Below are 21,568 nucleotides of genomic sequence, written 5' to 3'. Positions count from 1 at the left end.
TCCAGTACTATATATTATATATTTGGTTTAATGTTGTGTATTGTTTTTAAACCGTGCTCCCTTTAATTTGGTGGTTGTACCTTGTATGGGTTTACCAAGAAATCTTAAATCTTAAATCTATAAATGTACGTCCAACTTCAATTTTTAACGTGATCGAAGCTGGCCGTACCTAGGTAACGATTTGAAATTGTTATGGTATTTTTCTGCGGGCAAAATTTATCATAAATTCACACACCCTTTATTCAAAAAAATGATATACGAAATAGAAGCAAGGCGCGCCCTGGCAAGTTGAAAAAAAGAGGCAGGGCCCGCCCTGGCAAAATGGAAAAACCAAGGCGGGGCGGGGCCCTGCCTTTGAAAAAAGCACCAGGGCGACGCCCTGCCCCGACTACACCACTGCATCTGTATATGGGCCATCTAAAAGATCAGTATTAATGAGATGTTGTTTTTTGTACAACATGTCCGCAATGTGGAGTTGGGAAGAGCCAGGAACGTAAACAAGATCGAGCTGGGAGCGAAAAAGGCACAGTAGACGTTGAAGGCGAGGCTATAAAAGATGAAGAGGTTTTTTGATGATGCCAAAAAGGGGATTGTGATCTGTTTCGACGGTTATTTTTTGAGCCAGCAACGTAGAAATTAAAATGTTCACCCGCAAAAACGATAGCAAGCAACTCCTTGCGGCAGTATATTTACTTGGGCACCGGTATCGATCTTGAAAGTCACCCGAGTAATTGTTTAATGTTTAGTGCGGTGTTTTTATGGCATCGTTTGCCATTTATAACTTCCTTTTCACTTTCTTTAAAGGGATGGATACCAATTTTCGCGGTTTATAGATGGTAGCCATTTCTCAAGTAGTTCAGGTTTTGATAGAGGAAACCCATGATTATGTTACTGCTTAAATCAATTATTAGTTTATATGTAATTACAAATAAATTGTCCTACCATAAGTCTATAATATTGTAACAATATTTGTTTTTTATAACTTATTATATTAAGACCATGCCAGAATGAATATAGATTTAACTTTATTAACATATATACAAATTAATTACCCTTAAGTAATAACTGGAGATACCGACATTCTACTGCTTGGCTACGTTCAGCGGGACTCAGCGGACTCAGCGCTGAGCGTTGAGCTTACTGTACGCTTTTTTTAACTTCCGGTTTCTACGTCATGTTGCTCAACGAAGTCAGCGGTCGGAGGAGCAGGTTTTTCCGTTGCTCATCGGTGTCGTGACATCATTCGACAAAGTTAAAGGAGGGGTAGCAGACGATATTTTGTTCGTTAAGTCAGCGAACTATAAATCGTACAACAACTTTTAGATTTTTGTGACGTAGCGTTGATTAAAAGAACTCAACGATAACTCAGCGGTTTTTCTCCGTTGATAGTTGTTGAACGCAGCCCTTGATAGATTGTCCGCCTGAGTGTGTTTTTTAAAGACCCTATCGCCCTCTATTGACAATAATGGAATTAACAATAGTTTATTTATTAAATATAACAATATTATACACTTATAGTCCTTCTTATGAAATGAAGCGTTTTTTCAATTTAGTGATGTGTTCTTGCACTAACGTACTACACAATGCTTAACCCTTTTATATCTTTAAACTCGAAACGCAAAAAAATATCGCTACTTGGTTTTCAACGTATTAGGCCTAGTTAAAATTTGCCGAGTTCCTGGCAACAGACAGATGGCGATACAGCTCAAAAACTTGTAACCGTGCTCTTGACTACAGATAGATGGCGCCACAGTTGAATAAACCCAGAAAAAAAATGGGTCGACTGCTAGTTCTAGGACGCAAGAGCCCCAGCTGAAGAGTCACGTGACGTGACGGTGACAATTACTTAATTTTTGACTTCACCAACGATGTCGCTACTTACTGTCGAAAAAAACCCTGTCTGCTAGCTGTCACGTCCCTCGTAAATCTTGTATCTAGAGTATTATATATTTTCTATATCTATGGGTTCTACGCCATTACTTTCCTTAACGTTGTGACGTCACGCTACAAATGAACCGGCTCCCCCAGAAGGTTGGATTACTTTCAATCGATCGAGCAGCGCAACGTCATACCGGAAATTGGGAAAATCGTTTAGTAAGAAACCACTTGATAGATTTTAAAATGTTGCATTTGCTGCCGGTTACTGAACGCAGCCCGAAATAAGTCTAGGTGGCGTAACGGCGCTAGCTTCTCCGAGGTATCACCTTTAACTCAACGTTGAGACCGTCAACTGTACTATTTTTCGCGAATCGGGTTTAGACGTCAAGTTAAAAACGTTAAGTCAACGAAATCGCCGGCTGAAGTAGCAGATTATTTCGTTGATCAACGATCACGTGACGTCGCAGCACGTAGGAGGGCTAGCTGCAGACGCCGTGAGAGCCGATATTTTACAAAATTTACAACCAGCGTAAAACTGTTCAACAAGATCGTAGGTCACTTTTAGCAACGCTCTCAACGAAAATAGTTTTTCAGATAACTTTGTTAAGCGGTACTGAACGCAGTCCATCTGTTAAATTTTACCGCTGTATTCGTCAAGGTTTCCCCTCTTTGGAGCATTATTCTCCATCGTTATGGCACCTCTTCTTCGCCTCCTTGACTTTCAACTCGCTCGCCCTAACGAACTTGTCCCACACCGGCGTCAAATTAATGCCACAAACGCTAACGATCTTACAGCTCTATTCCGAAGAACGTAGTTAAATACGTTGTGCGCCTACTACCAAACGCGCGTTAGCAACTTGAAAACCGTTGGTTTTTGGTATGGTACGTGGCGGAGATGACGTGGAATTATAGTCATCCGAAGAACGTACTTAGATACGTTTTGTACTCACTCTCAACCGTTGGCTCTTAGTATATGGTTTGTGGTGTCGTCACCTCGACTCCCACGCCCCCTTGGTTTTTGTGGGTTGTCCGTAGGTTACAAATTCTCGGTAACAGTCAAACCATGGGCAAACTACTACAGGACTCGCAATTCTAAACTAAGCTCCCATAGCGTATTTCTCTTCAAACTGTCGCGCTATTCGACTGGAGCGCTACCGTGCGTAATTCGCGAGAGTTAAAAATCTGGTACAAAATTTCCATGGAAAATTTAGCTTTACCAGTAATTAATGAAGTCAATATTACGCCTTGAGCTGTACTCTTTACTTGCAAATATTCTATTGAATATCCATTCGATATTATGTAATTTAGCAGCCTTTTCGAAGATTCATTAAGAGGGATATTTTGCGCATCCTCTAGTTTTTCAACCGTTTCGCAAAGAATAGATTTAAATCTATTCTCAAGAATATCTGATATCCAAAAATACGTATCATATTAGTTAATAAAATAGATTAGTATAATGAAAATTCGGAGTTAATTTTACCTTTCAAAAATCTTATCTCCAACTCCATGGACGCTGCCATCTTGTCCCAAATTTTTTAATTCAAAGAACTTCACTAGGTGGCGCTGCCCTTCACGTAAAATTTCAACGCGACATTTGGAAGACGAAGTTTTATAGGCTTACATTACGAGTCCTGTAGTAATTTGCCCATGGTCAAACTGTCATTTTCAAAATACTGTAGTGAGTTCGAAGAAGGTTTCCTTTGCCTCTACGCGCTCTGTCAAACCGCATTGTTCTATAGTTGCAGCTGTCTGCCAGCGTTTTATGGCATAAAATGAATTTTGTATCTAGAATATTATATATTACCAAAAGGGACATAATTACCAAAAGTGTGACAATCCCTGTGTTATATTGTCATATATATTATCATTACGTCATATTGTTATTATCAGTTCTTTAGTTAGACACTAGGGGGCAACACACCCCAAGGTGATCACATGTAGATTAATCAGTTCATGTTATGTAGACGGGAGATCACAGTTTGATCCTGATATGTGGTTTGACTAATAAAAGTATTTAATGTAATATAACGGAATGTTTAATAGAATACAACACCCTGTACTTTCGTATGCTAAAGGTTTAACGAATGCTCGACTCGAGATCGACAACATAAAAGACTATTTATTGTCACCTTTCTGGATCTTTTTTTAGTCTAATCAAAAAAATACACTAACTTTGACTTTGACCAGTGCTACTTAGTTTCTCCGTTTCTCACTACGAGGTGGTATATGTTGATTTTAACTTCCTTCCCTCCCCAAGGCATTCTTTCCCTTCTCCCCAACCAACTTGTATTTCGCTCGTAACATTCATTGTGAAATAGGTCCGATTGACACACTTTTGGTAATTATGTCACTTTTGATATTACCTATTGCGTGAGTACAGAAAAGCGTTCATCTCTTGATGTAATGCTCTGCAAAAGATATGCCACGGTGCAGATCAATGAGGTAGAATAAATAGAGATCCTAATCCGCATTCCAGGACCTACCGTTTCGCGGGACAGTATTTGTTGAGTTGGAGAGTTAGGCTTAGTTAATGAACTTAATCAAATCGTGCTGGCGCCATCTATCGTGTTATTGTAAAACTAAACTTTAACATATTTTGCAAAAGTGTCTGCTTATAGAAACAGATGGCCCCAGCATAATTCAATAAAGTTGAAACTTAAGCCTAATTCTCCGACTCACATATAACTTGTCCCGTGAATCCCAGATTTGTTTGGATCTCTGTTTATTCTACCTCATTGGTTCAGAGAATCAGATACGGCTAGTGAAGGTCCGATTACTTTTACTAAACGCAGCCATGCTCGCGAACTAAAAAAAAAAAAAATTTGAATTGTTGCCTTTATTTTTACTCATCCCCTTAAAGCTTTCTAGAAAATCCAAATTATTGTCCGTGATATATCAAGTCTTTGTAATAGCACAACAAATTATAAAAGGCTCCCGGGATTTTCAAGTTTTTAACGGCTCAGGCGGTTGCTTATTTGTTAAATCAAATAAATTTTTTGGAATTAAATATTCAATACTGCTTTGTTTAATATAATTATCTTACGATCGTTAATTTAAACATATGGTAAGACTTGTTTTATTCAAACACTATTTTAGTTGTGAAGTATTCTGTGGCACATCGAAGTGATTTATGTGAAAATAATAGTTTTTAAACCTTTGGCTGGGACCAAATGCTGGGACCTTAAGGGGGTATACTTGAATTAATTGATAAGGCAACTGCATAGACTAAATTTTCTGCAGAAATCTTTTTTTCATGTATGTAATCCTATAGATATTGGAGTATTACAATCATAAATGTATATAAGTTTAAAAATATAAAATGAAAACATGGAAATGCTAAAATAACGTAGAATTAAAATTAAGGGTGTAGACTGTAGAATCAATGTAATAATGGAGTGGAGCAGCCTGGAAATGTTGAAAAAGGGTCACTATTGAGTTTTCTTTAAGTATCTGTGTCAATAATGGTCAATCTATCGATAATTCTGTAATTCTTGTTTTATTTATTACTTTGTACTGCAGTGTAGATATAACTATTAAAAAAAAGCCTTTTTATTTAGAAGTTAAGCATGGCCTCCTCTTTGGGGAAAATGTCATTAGTGGCGCAGTTTGATGATTTATGCCGATACTGTGCAATTTTAAATGAAAGTCAACAAGAATCCAGCATCGAATCTGGTAATTATGGCGTGCTCAAAATCAATGATTTTTGTTGTATTAAACAAATCCAAGTTTCGTAATTTAACTCTTTTACTGTTAAGAACGTTATCTAAAAATTCGATAAGCCCAATTGATTTTAGACTGTCAATATCCAAGCAAGTTAGGTTCCCTTTGTAAGAATGCTTGGTGACGCTTTAACTGAAGGAAATGTTTGAAAAAGTAAAAAAAAAACTTGGTACTTCAAAACACAAACCAAGTGATTAGATTTAGATGTGGATTGGTGTAGTTGGTGGAAATTCCAATTTTCCAGTTAGGAAAGTATATATATAAATTGGGAGCTTTTCTGCTAAGAAATTATACTGAATCCTGAAAAAGGTTTTGGAAAAATTTATAAAAAGACTGAAATAGTAAATAGTTGAACCAAGAATGATGGGTCCAACATTTGTACCAATTCCACACACTCTACTTGAGAAAGGATTTTAGAAGTCTTGAAATCAACTTCTAAATTCCGAAATCTAGGTGAAATTTAGTTATAAAATCAACCGAAAATTCTGATCTGAAATCTCAAAATCAGTTTCTGATTTCTGAAGACACTTTGAGATTCAAAGTCCCATACAATAAATTTGCAAATGTCGGATCGCTTGACCGAAAATCTGTAGGAGCATACTTGCAGATAGTTCTGTGCCTTATTATAAATAATTACGTTCTTGGTCCCTGATAGCATAATAGTTGCGCTAACTTTGTTATTTTTTATCTTAATTTTCATTGACTGCCGTATGTTTTTTTTTATGTTCAGTTAGTTCATTGCACGATATGTAGCGCCATGATTAAGAGTGGATTGTTAACTAAATTTTAAATGTTACAATATACGTGACACTGTGTTGCTATGGGTTAAACTACAACAAAACGGCAGCTTCATAATCTAATGTTTTGCTTGTGACGCATGGAGGTTTTTGTGAATAAAAATCAGCCTAAACAAGGAATTAGCCGAAAATGCAATGTTTGATATTGAATTTATCCGATATTTCTTATTGGTTGTCATATCCTGTTTCAGTATGGTTTGACCCAAAGAAAGCTCTATAGCAAAAAGAACCAGTTTTTAACTCTTATTTCATAAGTGTCTCATTAGAAATAATTGCCTATAGCTAAGTGCGAAGTGATGTAGATTTGACATTATACCCAACGAGCAAAAGTATCGCCCTTTGACCCCCCGAGGAATGGAACAAACTTCTCAGCAGCATTGATGCCCCCTTGTTACGCCATACTGTCAAAGGCATAATTCAAATCTGTAAATGTGTTCCGGGAATTCCGCCATTGCCCCCTCTACTCAAGACTCGAGGCCACTGCGCCAAAACTTTCAAAAACTAATGTACATCGTTGAAACCTTGCATTCCACGCTGTAAACAAACGGAATTCGCTGCCTTCAGAAAACATGTTAGTGCGTTCTTAAGTAACCAACCTGTTCAGTTCTTTTAACCTGTAACATTTATTCTGTTTTTTTTTTTTCACAATAATTTTTCCTTAACTTGTCTAAAGGTATTGTCCCTATTGTATATTGATATTGTTTGGTTCTATTTTGCAACGATTCTTTTTTTTCTTATTCTTTATTAATTTATCCTCATTGTATACCATTGCCTACTCATAAGCTAACATCTAGCTTCGTAGCCTGTATTCAATTGAATAAATAAATAAATGCTTGGTCATGGCTACCTGTGGTCCTCATGCACTATTACAATGAAGCGAAGAATGCGTAATAGGCTAAATGACTAAAGTCTACAGCTCACCCAAAATTTTATACTTATAAACTTGAGATAATGATAATTATTGTTTTATATTTTGTTGAAGCTAATGCTCTAATTCTTTTCCTTACTATACAGAGTTCCTTAGGTTTGTGCAAATTGTCCAAATGGGCCGCAAACAATGGCTGAATACGGAAGCTTTATATCGGGAGTTACAACTTGAATATAACACTGTGGCTTTGGAACGCAATGAGTGGAAATCAAAATTTGACAGTCTCGTGTCAGTATTTTATATTTTGAATTTATCCTTAAAGCAATTATGTCTATTTATTTATTCTTAAAGGGAGAATGACTGTGTTGAGACAGTTTTTGGCGTTGCTCCCAATGCACCTCATGCCTTAAATATATGAAATTAACCTGGTATTTCATTGGTTCCAATACAAACAAATACTTCCAAAGCAATAGAAGCACATGACAGTGATGTTTTTCCACCCCCTCCCCTTTCTCTTGCTGAGGGGGGATACTAAAACATGAAGCCCACGTATTGTCTCAACATAGTTATTCTTCCAAAGTATATTAAATACATCCTTGGTTTGTCTAATCATCATACCCTACAACTTTTTCATGGCGATTTAATTTTTTGGTCTTAGCTAAGTGTCAGAAATAATCAGCTAAGCTATTACCCGAGCAACTTTTAAAGCCGTTGATTTAGGTGGCTGGAATCAGAGTGGTTTTTTAAGAAAATCAAAAATAGATTGATTTGATCTAAATTGGAATTTTGTGAATTTTAATGATTTTTTTAAGGTTTTATGTCTGTTTTCTTAATAAATTGATAAATAGTTTGAGTGCAGCGATAACGTAAACTTTATTTTAAATTATTCATTATTAAATTGAATTATTAATAATAATAAGATTTAATTGAATTTCTCTGAATTGAAATTTCTAAAAAACCTTTCGTACATTTCATAAATACGTGGAAGTACAATACGTGATTTAAATCAATGATTTTGTTTTGAAAATCACTTGATTTAAATAGGTTTTTAAATAACTGATTTAAATGAAATTGTGATTTAAATCAGACAACCCTGGCTGGAATATTGTGTTAATGTTATATTTTACATTAGGAAAAAGTTCAGGGATGAGCGAAACAGAAGACTAAATGCGGAGAAGCGTTTGCTTGATCTAGTAAATTTTTAGTGCTTTCTAAGATATGTGACACGTTATTAATTTCAAATAAAATGAAATTACGTAATAAAAAGACTGGATACTTCATGGCTAAAATTTATATATTTTTATTTACATGGGCGAGCTTTCGGACCGTGGTCCCTTTTCAAGCCGAGGATTTTATTGCGTAATTTCATTTTATTTTAAATTCTAAAGCCATGGCTGGTAAAACCTTTCAAATTTTAAGTTATTAATTTCAGTTCCTGGTTTCTATTTGTTTAGAAAAGTATTTTTGGAGAGGTGAAAGAAGTGGTCAACCGTGACAATACAATAGCTGATCAAACTAAAGAGATGTTTGCCCAATACGTTAGATATGTACCACCAGAAACTATGTACATAAACCTTTCAATTGATATTTTTTCTAAACATAGTTTAATATATCATTTGTTTTAATTATTTTAGCAATGAAATTATTACTGAACAGTCTGAATTTTATGATAAAACTGAAGACGATTTAGATTTGGAAGATGATGAACAGTCTAGACCATTAAAACGTCGCACAAGAAGTGGTGGAAAACACAAGAGCGAAACCACACCCCCAAAACGAAGGAAATCTGGGGTAACTGTTTTTTTTTTTTTATGGCATAGGTTTAACATTTCTGATTTTAGGATACAAATTTATACGTTGCCGGCAGCAGAGACAAAACGTTAATTGCAACCACCACAGTGACGGTTCCTCCTCAAGGCAATATTGTAGCTACATCCAGAATAGAATCACAAGCCCAGCAAGACCAAATACCTCATCGTGAGTTTGAACGGTGTAACAGTGAACCAGAACCATTCATCTACAAAGAAGAGATACCCAGTGCTCCACCTGCTCAAAGTCGCCCATTTCTTCGTTCAGGTGCTTTTCAAATTGAGATTTAGTATATATACAAACAGGCCCCCCTGGGATAGTAATGTCAGGCGCCCTTTTTCATATGGTCGGTTCTTTATTGAATACTTACAAATTAAATGTATGTGATTGGAGCACATCCAGTTACGTTTTCCCCTGTCTTGTGCTGATGGCTGTCTCATTGGCCGAACGTTGTTTTGCAAGCACACTTTTGTCCTGGCCTGGTTAGTGTCGTAGGCCGATGTAGTGCTTAAGGCGGAGCAATGGGGTACAAATACATAAACTTATGTCTTGTACTGGGGGTAAATTAGGCCGTGATACCTTCGGATCATCTCAAATGGTTATTTTCCCTAAGCATAAATAAAATAAGCACTTGAAATTACCATACCAAAAACTTAAATTTACTTTGTTAAAAATATCGATTTAGTGGTGTTTGTTTACTTAACAAAAATATTAATCAGCTAATTGCTTGTCTGGAATTATCATTCTTGCGGAGCCATTTTGATGGATAATTAAATATAATTCATATTTATCTTCAGATTCTGATAAACCAAGATTTCCATCCATTAACTCATCGTCGTCAATATTGAACAGAATGGGCATTGGTAACTCTGATGTATTCTCTACTCCAACATCTACCGGAACTCCAGTTCAAAGGTATGAATTTACTTGTATTTTCTGTCACTCTGAAATTTAATATTTTTTGTATTTTAATTTTTTAGGAGCAATTCAATCCTTCAAAAACGCCAACTATCAGGGACAAAAATTAATTGCAGACCTCACAATTTTGTAACAAAAACTGTTATCCGTCCTGAGAAATGTAACCCATGTGGTAGACGCATTAAATTCTACAAGGAAGCCTTGAAATGCATTGAGTGCAGATCAACATGCCATCCGGAGTGTCAAAATAGAGTCAGTCTCCCATGCGTGCCCTGCACTAATACACCCAACAAAGGAGAAAGGGTAAATTAAATCTCTCTGCAATTTAAAGTATAATTTTTAGTTGTTATTTAAACAATTCGCCAAAAGTGTTTCGCATGATATTGATCTAAACTCATTTAAACTGGGTTTTAAGGTATAGAGTGACCATGGCTAATGTCTCTTCAGTTCATGTTCAGATGAAATTCTCCATTTGTAGTGATTAACACCTGAAAGTTATCGCTATGTCCTCCTTTCTATCAAAACATGGTTTGATGGCGTATGGCAGACATTAAAAGCTGCTGTGAACTAAGGGTTTTTAACTCTAGCTTAGTTTAGAAGTTTAGTTTTACTTTGGGATTCGAAAAAATTAGGCGAACAAAACTAGGCTAATAATGGAATGAAAACCTTTTTTTTTGGGTAAATTGCGGAAAATATTACGGAAAAAAGGACTCTGTAATTTGCTGTAAAGTTTTCAGAGTGGGAAAATTTTTTATTTAAAACTATAAGTTGCTGATGACTGATTGTCCGTCCTTCAATTATATCCAAGAAAGAAGAAATCATTTTGAAAAATTTAAATGAAATAATTTATTTTATCCTGTGCGAATTTGAAAAGTCTTGCATTCTACATAGATCAATCCAAGATTTACAATTTCATGGTGTTAAGTATTTAGGGGCTACACCAGTTGTTATATTAGGATTGGCATTTTAAGGGAAAAGAAAATCTTTGACATTGCAGAACCACCTGAACTCTTTTTAGTCTAAATATAATATTTAGTTTATGCAGTAGGTAGTAAAAGTAAATAGAAGATATGTTATTATTATTATTATTGAGTGGGGTGGCAAGCCAAACACTTCGACCTAAGGTCCATTGTGCATCCCCAAACTGGGTGACTTAATTAAGTCCTATTGCCGACATAAAGCTTAAAATCTGCCCGGCCGTGATATTAGAGACATCATACGTTTCCAACCGATGCATACCCAAATGCTCAAACCTCTGGGCTGCTAGTAATCGCAGCTACAGAGGACATGTGAGGCAGTTTCCTCCTCAGCTAGACAAGATCTGCAAATCGGGTCATCACTGACCCCAATAAGCGTTAAATGTCTGTTAAGATGGCAGTGGCCTGTAAGTAGGCCAGTAACAATCCTAATACTGGACCTAGAGAGCAAGAGTAATTCTCTAGCTCTCTCCCTAGATGGGCCAAGAGTGAACTCTTTGGCCTGCCTTTGACCCTCAATTTCAGACCATTGTCTGAGTTGACGATCCGACATAAACTTGAAGATTAAGCCGCGTACAAGTCCTCGGGAGATGGGGAGAGCAGGTTCTGGACCAATGAACCCAGCCCTCGCACCTTCCTTGGCCAGGGCGTCGGCCCTTTCGTTCCCAAGATGCCCCTTATGCCCAGGTACCCAACAAAGTTGAACTTTATTGTGCAACCCAAGAGTGCAGAGGAGATCTAAGCAGCTAAAAACCAGTTTAGAAAGAATGCTATACTGGCTGAGAGCTCTAAGAGCAGCCTGGCTATCTGAATAAATCTGGATAACCTTCCCATGATACCCCTGATGTAAACAGTGAGCAACACAGGAGCAAATGGCAAAAATTTCAGCCTGGAATACACTAGTGTGTATCCCTAGGCTTTCATAAAAGCCGAAATTATTAGTAAGGCAATACATCCCCGCACCAGTGCCATAGTGTGTCTTAGACCCATCAGTGAACCAGACGATCTCTCCTCTGGTACCGAGGGTCAAGGGACTCCACTCCGCCCGGCTAGGGAAGTTGACCTCAAAAGGTTTACTAAAGTGGAGTTTAGTAACCATCAGATCAGAGCCCATTGTTAAAATCGGCATCTGATTGGACATATCTCGGAAGAGCTTGGTGTGGCTATGCTCCCAATTATTAGCCTTCCACCAGCCATTTTGGTTAAGCCTATAGGCACCTAAAAGGGCAGCTTCCTCAATAAAAAGGTGGAGAGGAAGCATATTCAGCAGTATTTCCAGAGAAGCGCTTGGGGCTGTCCTCATGGCTCCTGTAATGCCGACACAAGCCAGCCTTTGCAGAGTGCCAGATCAAACTGCACAGTCGTTAAAGTAACCCTTGGCCACCAGACCACAGCTGCATAAGACAGGATAGGTCTGATGATCATGGTGTACAGCCAGTACACAGTCCTGGGGCTTAAGCCCCAGGTCTTGCTAACTGCACTTCTAGTTCTCCAAAATAACATTTTGCCCCTCTTGACTATGTAGTCAAGGTGTGGTTTCCATGTTAGTTTGCTATCCAGGATGACCCCGAGGTACTTCACCTCGGTGCTCTCCACTAGGTCCTTTCCAAATAAGGAAATACCCTCAAACATACCTTTTATCCTTCTACGAGTAAAAGGAACCAAGACAGTTTTATTAGGATTAACCATGAGGTTGACCTCCCTGCACCAGCTCTCAACTGATGCTAGGGCCCTCCTTATTACGTCCTTCACTGTTGCCGGGAATTTCCCAGTAATGATGATAGCAATATCATCGGCGTAACCGAAACAGCGGCATCCTCCCCTGTTAAACCTCCGAACGAGTTCATCCACCACCAGGCACCACAGAAGGGGAGAAAGAACGCCCCCCTGGGGGCAACCACGACTGGTGGAGACCATAAGGGAGTCACCCAGCAAGGAGGATACCACTTTTCGGTCAGTTAACATAGATTTGATCCAAAGGCACAATGTGTCATTGATACCAAACCTTTTCGCAGCCTTAAGTATGACTGCGCTGGAGACTTTATCAAAGGCTCCCTCAATATCAAGAAAAACTGCTAACGCAATTTCCTTGTGCTCAATTGCTTTTTCCAGGCAGCTGCTGATACCATGCAGGGCGGTCTCAGTAGACCTGCCCTTCTGGTAAGCATGCTGCGCAGCCGACAGAGGAGAGTTGCAAAGAACCTCCTCCCTAATGTAGTTGTCCACCATTTTCTCCAGAATTTTTAGGAGAAAAGAGGTGAGACTAATTGGCCTAAATGCCTTAGCTTCCAGGTAATCAGATTTACCAGGCTTAGGTATGAAGATCGCTTGAGAAAGCTTCCAGGTGCTAGGTAAATGCCCTAGAGCAATACAAGCCCTGTAGATTCTCAGCAGCATAGGGCATAGAATATCAATGCCCTCCTGTAAGAGGATAGGAAAAATCCCATCCGGTCCCGGGGACTTATAGGGTTTAAATGACTTTACAACCCATATAAGTCTGGAATGCGTGGCGACCTTATTCGCCACTGCCCAATCTTCCCTTTTGGTTCGATTGATCCTCAAAGGGCGATTGTCAGTGTTACCATTGCTACTGAGCTTAGAGTCCGGAAAGTGTACATCTAACATATGTGTCAGAGTGTCCTTACCGGACGTGGAAAAACTACCATCTTTCAACTTAATGGTGTCAAGATGCTTAGTATTATCGTGTGCCAAAATTTTCATTAATTTGGCCGTACTGGGTCATCCACTATGTTCTCACAGAAGTCTCTCCATGAAGCCTTCTTGGCATCGCGGATAGACTTGTGGTAGGTGGTGAGGGTGCGTTTATAGGCATCCCAATCACCCCCCTTCTTTGCCCTATTAAAGAGCCTACGAGTTTCCTTGCGCAGCCTGCCAATCTCGTTGTTCCACCAAGGCACTAGCCTTGGCCGGTTGGCAGGCTTTGCCGGACAGTTGCGGTGATAGGAGTCGATAATGGACTGTTGAACGCGTTCAACAGCCAAATCAAAATCCAACACCGATGACAGCCGTGGCTTATCACCCTTTAGGAAGAAATTTGTCTTCCCTGTAACCGGACCAATCTGTGCCCCTAGGGTTACGAATAGTGGTACAAGCCCGTACAGGTTTGACCAGAATTTTGAAGCAAATGTGTCTGTGATCCGACAAAGACGGTTCGTTAGACACATGCCAGTTCTTGATTTTATCTGCGACATTTACTGTACACAGTGTTAGATCAATGACCTCACTTCTGTTAGAAGTAACAAAAGTTGGTACATTGTTCTTATTCAAAATGTGAAGTCTGGTACTAACCAGATATTCCATTAAGTCGTTACCACGCTGGTTGCAGTCTGAGCTGCCCCAGATTTCGTGGTGCGCATTAGCATCGCAACCGATGACTAGCCTCCTCCCCGAACCCTCACAGTAGCTGACTAGTCTGGTCACCCCCTGCGAGGGAGGGGGGAGAGCATCGTCGTATGGTAGGTATGCCGATGCCATAGTAACCTCCCCACCTTCCGTGATGAGCTTTACCGAGGCAATATCCCTGGAGGTGTGCACTGAGAGCGGAAGGGCATGAATGCCCTTGCGTGTCAGTGCACAAGCGCTGGGTGTAGCAGAGTTATAATCATAGAATATATTACCTGCATTTTGGAGACCAAGTATCTTTCCATTGGCAGTCCATGGCTCCTGTATGAGAGCGACGTCGAAGCTCTCCTTTGCGAACCTCCTACAGAGAACTGCAGTGGCTGCCTTGCAGTGGTGCAAATTAATTTGCAGCACCTTTACACTCATCTTGATTTAAGGTGAGCTCGGTTGCAGGCCTTAGATGTCTATTCAGACACAGTGGTGGTTGTGTTTGTGGAAACTCCAACACACCCACCGGTCTGACTTACATCCCTAGCCTGCCCCCCTGTTGCACCCTCCAGTGGTACAACCTCTTTGATCTCGTCGGTGTCCGACAAAGCAAAGGCCTTTAGCTCCTCCACGAGATTATCTTCCATTGGAATGTCCTCTCCGGAGTCCCCGCCAGCCAGAGCCTCATCTTCCATCCTTGAGATCTCCAAGGCAGAGGGTTCGACTGAACCACCCTCCTTTACAGGATCCACCGGAGCTGGCGGGTCAGGTTCATGAAGTATCTTAAAGATACCACTGTCCAGACCCGTTAAGGCTCGGTGTCCTGCCTCCTTGATAGCCTTAACCGACTCTCCATCCACTTGGAAGATCCAGCGGATGGCAGTAGGCTCATCGGCTTTATTTACGACCTTCCAACATTGCGTATTTAGCGCGTTGTTGTAGGTCCTGAGTCTACGAAGGAGGACATTGCCATCCTTGGTGTAGACGTCCTTGGTGCGGAAGGCTACATTGAAAGGTTTCGGTGGTCGACGGCCTTCATTACTGAAAGCCGTGACCCCCCGGAGACCAATTCCTTCTGGAGAAGATATGTTAATCAATACTAAACAAAATTACTTGGTTTAACCGTATACTTTAAGAACTTGTACTATTTTGATTTCCTTGGTGATGCTACATATTTGGCACTGTGGGAAGTGCCAGGTCGATATTCAACTAGTAGAGATCGAAACAAATTTATACAATCATTATGTAACATTTGAGAATTTGTTTTTTTTGTACACTAGCTAAAAGTGTAGCACAAGAATAGTCAAGTCTCCACTAATTACTGTTAATTTCAGACTACCATTGCCGATTACGCACCTAAAACAGCGCCAATGGTCCCAGGCTTGATTATTTACTGCGTCAATGAGATTGACAATCGTGGAATGTCCGAAGTTGGCCTGTACAGAGTTCCTGGCTCTGAGAAAGATGTCAGAGAAATGAAAGAGCGAATTCTCAAAGGAAAAGGAGTTCCTAATCTTGTAAATATATTTGGGAAATCGATTCTGATACTTTTCTGCTCGATTGTAATTTAATTGAAAATTCATTTATAAACTACTTTTTGTCTATTTACTTGCCTTGAAGAAATCTACTTTTAAATAATTTGTAAAAATGTGTGAAAATTGTTATGAGTTGGTTTTTTCCCATTATACTTGGTAAATATCATTAACTTGGACTTGAACCAATTTATTAAAATTGCTATATCAGTAACCATAACTTATTTTATATGAGTATGTTTTTATCATTGCCAATGTTTCTACTCTCGTCATTTATTTATGATTAATTTTTTTCAGTCTAAAATTGATGTTCACATTTTGTGTGGTGTTATCAAAGACTTTCTGCGTAGTTTCGAAACCCTGGTACCACGAGCATTGTGGCATGAGTTTATCAAAGCTTCAGGTTTGATCTATTTGGGAGATTTTAAATTGGAAACTTTGTTGTATTTGTGCATATGAAAAAATTGGAAACTTTGTTGTATTTGTGCATATGAAAAAATTGGAAACTTTGTTGTATTTGTGCATATGAAAAATTTCTTTTAGTTTAATCTATGCATAGAATTTTTTACTCAAATTAAAGTTTTCCTTAATGGAACCAACAGAAGTGACAATTAGTTAAAATTAATTTAAATGGAGTATTAGAAATTAAACCAGGTTTAAACCTAAAAGGCTGAGTTACGAGTTTTTTCGAAAAATGGGTTTTTAAATGTTCGCATGTCACAAAGTTTTTTTAGGACCATTTGTGAAAGCAACTTTATTTCAACTCTTTGGATATTTTTAGAGATTAAAGACCCCCAAGATAACTTGACTGCCCTGTACCAAGCGATTAGTCAACTACCACAACCAAACAGAGATACGCTTGCCTTTCTTATCCTACACTGGCAAAGGTATGCTTCATGTCTTTTAACGATTTTTAGAATAGCCGTGAAACAGTTTCTCAAGCTGAAATGGCTACTGCTGATTAGATATTTATAAATTTAACATTAACAAAATTAGAGTAAATCTACCATATTTATATATTAAGAATGTGTTAAGTCCCCTTTGAATTGCGTAGTGTATCTAACTATCATGGTTTACAACAGTTTACTTGATCTTGAGTGTTATTTCAAATGTATTATTACCAATAGCTGGCTGTCATAATCTAGACAAGTAACTTTTAGCTTAAGGGTTTGGTCAGGTTTCTTTTTTGATTGAAACAAGATTGGCCTTAAGCATATTTTAATTTTGACAATTGCAGTAATTTCATGAATTTTATTTTTTCAGAATTGCAGACACTCCAGAAATTAAAATGGGTATAAGAAATTTGGCTACTGTGCTAGGTCCTACTGTTGTTGGCTATTCATCGGCTCATTTGGAAGCTGTGGCTTTGGTTTCGGAACAAGGAAAGCAGTGCTCTGTAAGTGTTCCTAGCTTATATCTCAAAAGTTAATAAAATATTTTTCCTTTCCAATTAAATCGCAACTAATTAAGAATGTATTTGAAATTGGGGAAAACGGTCTCAAACCAGTATTGTGTTGGCTTAAAATACATTTTTATTAGTTTCTGATTTTCAATAAACCCATGGAAAAATACCATCAGCTTAAAATGTTTTTAATACTTGGGGCATTCCATGCGAAATCAACACACTCATTTACCTGACCACCTCGGATTTCTATTTGTTGAAAAATTAGCTAGAGCCTGTTTTGTTTTCGTAGTTTCATCTTTCATATTTTCAGGGTTTCCACTTAAAAATGGTCCAGAGCTAATAATTGAAAAGCTATTTTACCTAGAAATGTGATATTTTGAGATCGCATAGCACCCATAGGGGATCCTTAGATGAAAAAACTCAGTGACCTTGAACCATGTGCCCAAGGTCATTAAAAATTATCTTGAGACCCGTAGTGCTTAGAGACTCGGTTCCAATTAATTAGAAAGGTGTGCGCCATCACATTGTATACCCACGTGGCTCTGAACCAAAGTAAATTACTCAATGGGAAGTTAGCAAAATTAACACAAAAAGGGTTTATGTTAAAGGTCAGTTTACAAAATTGACAAAGTTAAGATATATATCACAGTAGTTAAGACTTAGTACCAAAGTTGGTTTTGGTTATAATTTAGTTGAAACAATGTTTTTTAAGTTTTTTAAAATGTTCCTATGTTGCTGTTTTTATGAAAGAAATCCTTTTTCCGTACCCCTTAGAGTTCGGGGAGAGCCTAGAGTCTTCTAGTTATTTATTTTCTGTGATAAAAATTACTCATTCAAAGTAAATCAAAACTAGAACTGCAGAACACACTATAGATTCCAGACTCTTGGTGAGGTGACAGAACAAACATTTGGCTCAAGTTTATGGAAATTAGAAGAATCTACTAGTTCTGCTCTTGCAGTGTGAAATGCAGTGTATTTCCATATCAAATAAATATCATTAGTGTTAGTACGGAAACTAAGTCAGGGTTTTCCATTTTTCGGGGTTATGTTTTCGTAATGTAATTTTAAATTTTCACGCCGATGCACCCCGCTAAAATCCTAAAAATATAAAATAGATAGGTTCTTCTCTCCATTTTTTTTCATGGGCAACAATGGAATGATCCGAATGGCCTTCGGCTGATGCCACTGACATAGTTCTCGCTTGACTCCGACTTGAGTCGCTTTTAAGTTTTAATTTCATAATTGTCATTGTTTTGGGCTCTCAGTGTTAGCTAAGGAGTGTGGAGTTACAATGTTTGTAAATAACTTGTGAATTTATGAAACAACTTACTTAATCAATTACAATGCTTAAGCTATAGACCTCTATTTTAATATCTACCTATCTTATATATTGTTACTATTACTAATAGTCCCTAGGCTCAGAAGCTGGCTTACACAAGATTCACTATCTAATCTAAATTGGGGTTTTTTTTTAATTTTTCTATTCATAATAAATACAAAGAATTTTCCTTCCCTGATCCCGACTTGTTTTTCGCAGGGTTAGACCCACCCCGACCCTGACTTTATTTTGACCCTGTATGAACTCTAGATGTCATTGTGAAATATGTGATGCAACAATGAATTAAAAAATATTGAAGTTTAATAGTCAGCTGTTATAGAAAATGTCAAAAACTTGTAATTAGAGGTGGAAATTAGTAACTAGAAATTGATATGAAATTATTCAATTTATTTGTCCATAAAGAGATAAAAATACGAATTTGCAATTAAAATGTAGTTGTCAAGAATAGTGAAATAAGGTTAAATGAGGAAACTCTATAAAACTTAACAACTATCCAACTATAAAAATTAATAGAACCTACTCCAAACATATTGTACAAATCCTTAGACAACTGAAGATATAAACTAACGTCAAAGAATCATATACTAAGATACATTCTCAAAATTTTTCCGCTTCTAAGTTTATCAAATATGAACTCTTATTTGGTTAAAGGCTAATTATGAAACCCCCCGTAAAGATAACCAGATTATTATATCATAAAGAATTTTCTCCCTTTAAAATGGAAAATTTCATAGCTTTTTCTCCAGTACCCATTTTGGAAGTTCCATCCAGCTCCCCTCTTTTTGTAAATTGTAAGGGTGCCCTCTAGTATGTGTGACTTTTCTCTAAAAGACTTTTTTTCAAGGTTATGGAAAAGTTATTGAACATTTCAAGTGATTACTGGAGTTCATTCACAAATGTTGATAACACTGAAGTTTTTTCAAGCCATATCACTACACCGGAATCAAATTTAAGTAAGTTTATTAAAATTCAATCATTCAATAGTATTATACCACTATCTGTAACTTCTGTGTTTTTAGCACCAGTCAACAGTAAGGGTTCTCTCCGCAGCGGATCTTTCTCAAGCCTGAGTCAAGCTGTTGGTAAAACACCACTTTCAAGCAGGTAATCATTTCATTTTCACTGATGTATCAAGCATATTTAAGGGTGTTTGGAGTAATATTCCTTTTCAATATCAAGCGGGAGTACAAATCATAAGTTACTTAAAAGATCTCAAAGGGGGGATGGGGTCAAAGGCGCGTTTCATTGGATAAAACCCTTACTACCAAAAACTCCCAAAATTAAACAAAGTCGTCTGCTTTAAAATCTGTAAGTTGGCTAGGCCTAAAATGTCAGCTGTTATATATGATATGTATGTTGTTGAATGTTGGATGTAGACGGCGCATGAAGTGCATGCTCCTCCGAGCGTCGGGGCCAGTTCCTCCCCCCTCCTCCCTCCCCTATTCCCTGGTAACGACACGCTCAATCGGGCACGCTCATAAAAACGTTCCTTTAACTTACTATACAAGTGTGTTTATTCAACTCGCCTACATATTATCAGCATCACAAATTACCTTAAAGTAAGATGATATAAAAATTTACCTGCTTTTTCAAAACCTAAAGATTTGTGTTATTTCGCTCAAAATACCATGATATGTTCATTTTGGGGACAAAATTTGGGTATCCCTGGTTTTCATGGTACTCATATTCCCTACTGCCATGATTAACAAACTGCATAAGGTAGACTCCCTCAAATATCTTAGATCAGAGGGACTTCATTCTGGTGACATGATTATCCATTGGGTCTCAACAACCATTTTGACCAGCATGGTTTTGAAACTTATTTTTATCAACCATTTATTTTACATTCTGAAATTGATATAAATTTTTCAATTAAACCAAAATTAGTCAAATGTTAGTTATAAAGGGATGGTTTGGCTCCCTTAGTACAGAATCTTGCAGTGTGTGATAACTTCACAGTAGCTATTATGCCTATTTGGCCCAATAGAGGGATTGAGGAGTTTGTATTCCCAATAAGAAACTTTCCTATGTAAATTTGACCAAGGTAGGCCCCACCTTTATCAACATATTTTGCTTGAACTGTTAAAATGCTAAGTCGAGAAGTTTTCATCAACAGAGTGAATGATAAACGCATCTCATTCAATGATTATGTTAAAACAACCTATTCTATAGACCCAGATGGTAGAAAAGATTGGAATGAGTGCATTGATGGTTTAGCTTATTTATACTGAACATGACCTTAAAAATAATTCTGTATGTTTGTTAGAAATAATAACATGGGATTGAGACATACCCCGATGAGGAACAAGTTTTTCACTTCGCCAAATCTTGGATCAAAACAGTGAGGACAACCACTTCTTGCATTTACAGAAAATGTATTTAGTGTACTTATTTTTTAACTTGAGTAAGATTGAACTAATATTTTTAACTTGTGTATCTTTTAAATTTTTCACCATTAAATTTTGAAAAAAAAAAATGATTTTATAAATACATGTCATGATTTAAAAAAATTCCCTCAAGTATTTCTTTCAAATACAATATAACATAAAATTCAGACAATGTATTTAGTGTACTTATTTTTATATACTACTAATATTTAAAACTTGTGTAAGTATCATTTTGAATATTTGAAAATACACCCTAACATTTCTCAGTATTGCAACATATAACTCAAACAAAATTGAAAATAAATTAAGTTGCTTCAGCATTTAAGTATATAATTTCTTATTGAAAATTGAGTTCTGCTTACTAATAAGAGAAGTTAAGAAGGTGTCCTATTAAAAGCTTCAATAAAACCCATTCAGCGATTCACTAGCAAGTATTAATACATAGAGGCTGAATGTGGAAGCTACTCTTAATAATAATATGGTCCTTGTAAGAACATTCTGTAAACTCCATCAACCTAAAAACGTACTTGATAATAGCAGTAATTATGGGGGTATGTCCCTTCCATAAACTGCAACCTTGTACCTCT

General features: G+C 37.4%; 1 protein-coding gene across 4 annotated transcripts; it reads left to right on the top strand.

The window, feature by feature from the left end:
- The first annotated feature begins 4,632 nt into the window (after positions 1 to 4,632).
- Positions 4,633 to 21,157, top strand: LOC149963477 (rac GTPase-activating protein 1-like). Of its 4 annotated transcripts, none has more exons than XM_090180588.1 (16): positions 4,633 to 4,645; positions 5,436 to 5,550; positions 7,410 to 7,551; positions 8,396 to 8,456; positions 8,718 to 8,827; positions 8,898 to 9,054; positions 9,105 to 9,339; positions 9,870 to 9,987; positions 10,053 to 10,293; positions 15,653 to 15,835; positions 16,148 to 16,253; positions 16,632 to 16,737; positions 17,114 to 17,246; positions 19,439 to 19,547; positions 19,614 to 19,698; positions 20,861 to 21,157. In XM_090180588.1, exons 2-16 carry the CDS (start codon positions 5,445 to 5,447, stop codon positions 20,937 to 20,939), a joined length of 1,971 nt encoding a protein of 656 aa, XP_090036714.1. In that variant the 5' UTR covers positions 4,633 to 4,645; positions 5,436 to 5,444; the 3' UTR covers positions 20,940 to 21,157. The 4 variants fall into 4 exon arrangements, with proteins under 4 accessions (XP_090036714.1, XP_090036696.1, XP_090036705.1 ...); XM_090180570.1 differs by lacking the exon at positions 4,633 to 4,645 and adding an exon at positions 4,924 to 4,942; XM_090180579.1 differs by lacking the exon at positions 4,633 to 4,645 and adding an exon at positions 5,213 to 5,302.
- Positions 21,158 to 21,568: the final 411 nt, after the last annotated feature.

This window comes from Leiobunum rupestre, chromosome 1 (assembly GCF_980474605.1).
Source record: "Leiobunum rupestre chromosome 1, qqLeiRupe1.1.hap1, whole genome shotgun sequence".
NCBI lineage: Eukaryota > Metazoa > Arthropoda > Arachnida > Opiliones > Sclerosomatidae > Leiobunum > Leiobunum rupestre.
This window is presented reverse-complemented; position numbering and strand designations above follow the sequence as displayed.

What these genes read in the sequence shown, in the direction of transcription:
- LOC149963477 (XM_090180570.1), top strand. An exon ending in TCAAAATTTGACAGTCTCGT is followed by an intron (nt 7,552 to 8,395) that starts GTCAGTATTTTA and finishes ATTTTACATTAG; the next exon opens with GAAAAAGTTCAGGGATGAGC. An exon ending in AAAACACCACTTTCAAGCAG is followed by an intron (nt 19,699 to 20,860) that starts GTAATCATTTCA and finishes TATGTTTGTTAG; the next exon opens with AAATAATAACATGGGATTGA.